Source organism: Gavialis gangeticus, unplaced genomic scaffold, assembly GCF_001723915.1.
Source record: "Gavialis gangeticus isolate Ggan-Ray unplaced genomic scaffold, GavGan_comp1, whole genome shotgun sequence".
Classification (NCBI taxonomy): Eukaryota; Metazoa; Chordata; order Crocodylia; family Gavialidae; genus Gavialis; species Gavialis gangeticus.
This window is the reverse complement of record NW_017728992.1, coordinates 118,465,054-118,471,783: the sequence shown is the minus strand read 5'-3', so window position 1 is coordinate 118,471,783 and position 6,730 is coordinate 118,465,054. Positions and strand designations below refer to the sequence as shown.

At 44.4% G+C, this 6,730-nt stretch overlaps 1 protein-coding gene across 1 annotated transcript in view; it reads right to left on the bottom strand.

The window, feature by feature from the left end:
• Positions 1–6,730, bottom strand: part of LOC109298725 (lipoxygenase homology domain-containing protein 1-like) — a 182,523-nt gene that overhangs the window by 82,504 nt on the left and 93,289 nt on the right. Inside the window, exon 16 of the mRNA XM_019518979.1 lies at positions 4,811–4,962. Within this exon, the coding sequence (XP_019374524.1) occupies positions 4,811–4,962 (152 nt within the window). The remainder of the gene's footprint in view (positions 1–4,810; positions 4,963–6,730) is intronic.

The window sequence follows — 6,730 nt, the reverse complement described above, 5'->3', positions numbered from 1 at the left end:
GTATTCCCTCTCAGCCATGCATTCCCTCCCTGTGCTCCCCTTGCTCCCCATTCCCCACTCCAAGTGGTATCCCTAATTCCCTGAGCCTGGTATAGGGTGCTAAGATGCCCTGCTCTAGACCCAGACCGAAATCAAATCTGACTGTGAAAGGAAAGCATGAGCTGACTGCTCACCCTAAAGAAGCCCTGCACCGCGGGAACCCCGGTGTAACAAAACCCAAAAGAAACTCCTAAAAAAAAGGAACGCTACAAGTGAGAGACAAAAGGAAAACCAAAGCAAAGAGGGGCACCCATGGGGGGAAGCTCCATGCCCCCTTCGCCCCTAGGCTGGCATGTCCCCTGGGCTGGGGTCCATGCCTTCACCTTGGCTGGGGTCTATCTGATCCCCTCTGGGATCCATCTCTTCCCTAAACTGTGGCACCTGCTGCTCCCCTGCCAGCTCGCCTGTTCCGCACCAGACTCTCCCAGTGCGGGGATTTCCCCCAACGCCTACGGCCACTGCCACTGCTGGCTTTGCTACCAGCTCCTTTGATCTTTTCCGGTCTTCCCCAGCATGGATATCCTCCGTGGCTCCCTCTGCTGCCACTGCTGTCAGTCTCCCTGCTGGCTCCTTTGATCTTTGCCGGTCTTCCCTGGCACAAAGATCTTCTGTGGCTCTTTCTGCCGCCACCACAGCTGTTGCATGTGGCGACTGGGCATGCCCCACACAGCAGTTGCCCTCTGCTCCTATGCACCGTGCCCCCTCGCTTGTACCTATGGGGCCAGTTTTTATCTTTACCAGGTGACATCTCTTCCTGACATCACCCAACTCCAGCTGAAGATAAGCGTGGCTGATAAACTATGTGGGCGGTTTTTCCTGGCGCACCTCCTCGCTACCCTGGACTCCTGCAACAGGTAGGTTTCTTTCTATTTTTACTTCCCCCTGAGGTCTGTCTCTGGCTGAGGCTTTCCCTTTGGTCAGCCCTGCATCTCTGGGACATTGCCAAGAAGGCTAACAGCATACTGGGCTGCATCAGTAGAAGTGTTGCTGGCAGGTCAAGTAAAGTGATTATTCCCTTCTCCTCAGCACTGGTGAGGCCACATCTGGAGTACTGTGTTCAGTTTTGGGCTTCCCCACTACAGAAAAGATGTAGACAAATTGCAGAGGATCCAGCAGAAGGTGATAAAAATGTTGAGGGGGATGAGGGACATGACTTTGAGGAAAGACTGAGGGAACTGGGTTTATTTAGTCTATAGAAGAGAAGACTGAGAGGAGACCTAACAGCAGCCTTCAACTGCCTGAAGTGGGGTTCAAAAGAGAATGGAGCTAGACTGCTCTCAGTGGTGGCAGATGACAAAACAAGGAGCAATGGTCTCAAGCTTCAGCAAGGGAAGTTTAGGCTAGATGTTAGGAATAATTTTCTCACCTGGAGGGTAGTAAAACACTGGAACACATTTCCCAGAGAGGTGGTCGAATCTCTAACCTTGGAGGTTTTTAAGACCTGGCTAGACAAATTTTGGTTACAATTGTCTAGTTGTGGATGGTCCTGCCTTGAGCAGAAGTTTGGACTAGATGACCTCCTGAGGTCCCTTCCAACCCTAATTTTCTATAATTCTATGGTGAGCAGCAACAGCTGCTCCATTCTTCCCACTCACTGGAGTGGGATGTGGAGTGCTGGGAAAAGACTCCCCATGATTTCCATACCCCTAGGCCCTGCAGTCTAGAGAACAGGTCTCCTCCATTCTGATCCTGGTTTTCCAGGAGTGCAATAGAGGGAATATCAAGGCAAAGCCCCTAGCCCATATCTCAGGCCCCTAAGTCCCTGGTCTGGGGAAGAAGTAGGCAGCAGCAGGCAGCTGCTCCACTATCCTCCCAGACCAGATGGGAAGAGGAGTGGAGTAGCATACAGGCATTCATTCTTGCAAGAGAAACTGTCTAACAGAGGAAAACTTTCAGGTGTCAACCCAGAAGATCTTCCCCTTGGAGGGGACATCTTTCCTTCAGAAGAAACTGGATGAATGTTTGTATGCTCTTTCTACAAGGAGATTGGCAATTCTCCTAGTAGAAGAATAATACCTGTACATGGTCAAAACTCTCTGCTAAGTGCAGTAAGGCTTCTGCTGACTACTAAATCTGACAACATGGGTAGATCTAGGATTTTGAAAAGGTGAGTGCCAATGTTGTGGGGCACAATCACAGCATATGTTTTTCTCCAACTGAAATGAAACTATAAGGTTTACTAAGATGTTAGGGGCCTAGAGCTATATTATTTTAAGTCCAAGAAAATATATTACTTAGGGTTTTTGTTAACATCCAAGCAAATATATATATAACTGAGTTGGGTGGGGGAGGGAAGAGTGGTAGATGACAGCCAGCTCCAGAGTGGAGCAGATACCCGGTGCTGGGGAATACAGCTGTAACCCCTCCAGCCTGGTCATAAATAGAACTGCTCCATACCTCTCCTCACATGGGCCCTCCAGACACTTCACCCAAAAGTGCATTTCACTGTTCTTTATGCATTGCCCATGCCATCCCAAATGCCCTGTTACCTGTCCCCTGTTATCCTACATGACCCCATATTCAGTGCCATCCCTTCATGCTTCAGACCTATCACACCCCACCATCACCCTCATGCTTCACTAAGTCCTACTGTACCTGCTCACTGTCTCTATAAATCAACTCCAACCTGTACAGACACATCACAATCACACCCTAGCCACCTGATCGTTGCCATCCCTCTCTCACCCCATTAAGATCTCCCCTGCTCTTCTGAGCACCCAAAATGTACACATTGCTGGCCTCCACTGCCCTCCAACCTCAACATAAAGAAACAAACTGTTTGGATCACAGGCAGATTCATTTTTGCTGCTTGCAGTTCCCCTACCCAGGGTGACCAACCCTTCTCATTCACCCATACCAGGTTGCACTGCTACTTCAGCCTCCCACAACCCCCATCATGTGCTGGAATGACTAACTAAGGAAAGAGTTATTATAGTAACTTGTCTTTGCTTCGCCTTTGAAATTCCCTCCTGGCTTCTACTGAATATCTTAGCATGTCTTCAGCCCTTCACAAACCCTCCTTGTCTCTGATTTGTTGTGGGTTCAAACCCCCAAGGAAGAAAGCTCCCCAGTACAGGTCTCTAGGTAGCAGCAGACCTTTACTAGACATGCTGGGGGGTGAGCAGAGAAACTTTACCAGGGGTAGATAATAGACAGGATAATTATAGGGCTAGTTTGATTAGTGGAAGATCAAGGGTTGTTAATACTAACAGAGTGAAGAGATTAGCAGGGGTCAAGTAGATAATAATGAAACAACAAGTTGATTGATGCCACGCCCTCTCATCTTTACCTGAATAGAAATGTGGCTTTCCCAACTAGCCCAACATGGTAGGGCTGTGCAAATCTTTAGGTGCTGATTCAATTTGGAGGAGATTCAGCCTGATTCAGCGGCAGAATCTCTGACTCTGAATGAAATCGGGAGACCAATAAAAAGGTCCAAATCAATTTGAAGACTCCGAATCGATTCCAAAAAGATTCGGATAAAGATTCAGAGATTTGGGCAGTCCACACTCTCCACCACAGGGAGCTGGACTCAGGCTCTGTGCTGGTAAGTAGGGGGTGAGGCTGAAGGAAGGGGAAAGGGACCATGGGGGGACCCCCACCAGGCCCCATCCCCTGCCTGCTCCCTGAGCCCCCCTAAGTACCCCCCACCCACTCACCCATCCCATCAATGGCTGCCCTGTCTGGCCCCAGTGCCCTGGCTCTTAAAAAAAAAAAAAAGCCCTGCACTCACCAGCCATTGGGGCTTCTGCAGTTTCATGGCAGAGCCCCCACATGCAGTGCAGGGCAGTGGGGGGCAGTGGGGATTGCCCCTCTGCCTGGCAGCAGCCAGTGGAGTGCAGGGCTTTTTTTATTTTATTTTTTTATTTTTTAAGTGCCAGGATGCTGAGGCCAGCTGAGGCAGCCATTGATGGGGTTGGGAGAGCAGGCAGGGAACGGGACCTGTTTGATTTGGCCAATTTAGCAAGGGCCAAATTGATTTGGGACAGTGATTCAGATCACTGAATCGAATCACTGTCCCCTGAATTGGCCAAATCTGAAACGAATACTAGCCACTTCTCACTGGCCTACCACATGTATCCACCCATACCTGCTAGCAGCCAGATAGAGGTACATGAAGATACATGCACATCATCAGCTGACTGCTGTGATCCACTCAGTAGTTAGTGACCTCTCAGAATGCACTTTGCACTCCGGTGACATAGCTGCTGTAGCGGAGCCATGGTTTGCTTCAAGAAGCTGATGGGTGTTCAGCAGCCATGATGGCTTGATGAGGGCATCTATTGTTTGCCACCAGAAATTCTGGCAGTGGAGGCAACCCTAGTGTAGACAGAGTCATAATCTAGATAAGTCTTGAAACCAACACATTTTGAAGTATCAGTGTCAGGATACTTCAGTTTCAGGTTCACAGAAAACTTAAAATTAAAACAGTTTCATGCAACTCTAGAGCTAGCTGTATTAGGTTTTTTTCTAATGGTTAATCATACTCTGTGATGTTCCAGCTTTTAAATTGCTTAGTATTATTGACATTGCTTCACATTGATCTAAAATATCTGTTCATAGCAACTGACTTGCAGTTTCCAGAGATTCAACACAGTGTTATCATTCAAGTTTTTTACTGTGCTTTTGTATTACAGAACAGACTATGAAAAGCTTCTATGTTCACCACACAGTAAGTTTTTTCCTCAAACGTGTACTGAACTATCAAAAAGAAAACAGGGTATAGAAGTCAAACAACAAAAAGAAATATATAATAAAAATCCATACTAACCTGACCTCTTTCAAGACTTGCTTCTGACCTTGAATGCCTGAGTTTTCTTTTACAAGAATCTCCATTCTCTCCAAATATTGTGATAAGGATATCTGCATCAGTTCCTGACGCAGGTAATGTTCCTGTATGAACGCTGACTGAATAAAGAACTTCTGCCATGAAAAATCAATGAATGAAAACATTACCAAATTAATCTATTTACCAATCTAATTACAAAACATTACTAGTCAATCTATCATGAGTAAATGACTAATTTAAAGGACTAAGAGATAAATTAATATTCATTGGTGTACTTTCAAGTTCCTGTATTTTCCATCCAAACCTGGTATAGTTTTCTAACTATTGATCAATGACCTGTTGCAGTGCTATAAATGTTAATGTAGATGTCCTTTATAAAGGAATACCAAAAAAGAGAGAGAAAAAATCTATTGAGGTATTAGGCATCCTTCTTTGTTTTAGGTACATTGTATACCATATCTACAAAATAATCTTGTATACTAAATATTTTGAATAAAAGTCTCCAAACAATAATGCTGTTTTCTTCCAATTCAGGGCTTAAAGGTGTGTAAATTGTGTATTGGGGTATATTTTAGCATTTAGTTCTTTGCAGGGTTAATGGAACCCTATGTATTAGACCAGGTAGCCGTGCTAATGTGCCTGACTGCATCTGGTATTCAAACTAGATCATTCAGGGCTTTTGCTGATATCTCTGCATGGAACTGCAGTGTAGCATGCAGAAATATCCTTATTTATAGAAAGACTTATGGCAACACCCATTAAACAGAGTTGAAAAAGTGTCATTAAAATAAATGAGTTGTGGATTGGGCCCTGAGCCCTCTTCCTAATAATTATGGACCTTAACTCCAGTTACAACTTACTACAGCAAAAGTTTATACAGATGAAATACAGGATTAACAGTGTTAAAATCCCACTGTTTATTCCAGATCAGCTGCATTTGGATTTGGACTGTCAGTAAGATAATTACTGTTAGGGCTGTGCAAAATTTCACCAGGTGTTTCATTCTGAACTCAAAACAGAGAAATCAAAATGAAACAAAAGGCTTCGAAACAGTATCAAATTGAAATGAGGGCAATCAAAACATTTTGGAAAAAATTCTGAAACGTTTTGAGTTTCAAAGCTGAGCTTGCCTGCAGGGAGACAGAAACTAAGAAGAGGGAGGGGGAAGAGGGGGGAAGGACTGCTCTGATATTGACATGTGTAGCTGGATAGTGACTGTGTTCCTTCCTTAGGCCCTTCCAATCCAAGTGCTCTGGGGGAGGGATGAAAAAAACAGCATACAAAGCAGCATTGTTTGAACTAAGCTTTCTGCCCTGGGGTCAGTTACTGAGCTGCGTCTTCCAGCAGCTGAGCAGCATCAGAGAAAGGCCATCACTTTCTACTTGCTAGCTTGTTACTAGCAAGTGAGATTCAATACCTTTTCATTCTATACCGTTATTATTATATTCATTCATTCCTTTCAATTTATTCCTCCCGCAAAATCCTCTTTTTGTTTTTGTTATTTTATTTTTATTCTTTTTCTCCAGAAAAGAAATCTATGCTTTTTCTCAGTGTGCATTCCATTCACTGTTCAGGGAAGCACAGAATATATTGCATGCTATAATATAGAATTTATGCAGGAACACATACAACATACATTGACATATTTTATTTATTACATAAATACATAAACGCATACACACATTAAATAAATATACATACATTCAATTATCTACATTTATTACATAAATACAGATTATATTACATTCAACCCGAAAGCTTGATAAGATATATTTCTCCAACTATTTAGTTGGTTTACTAAAAGATAGCAGATTGACCCAGAGAACCTTTTCTGCCAGTGCCATGTCTTTAGATCAAAATGGCTTCAACCTACACCCCTAGCATCTGTCTCTGGTCAACTGA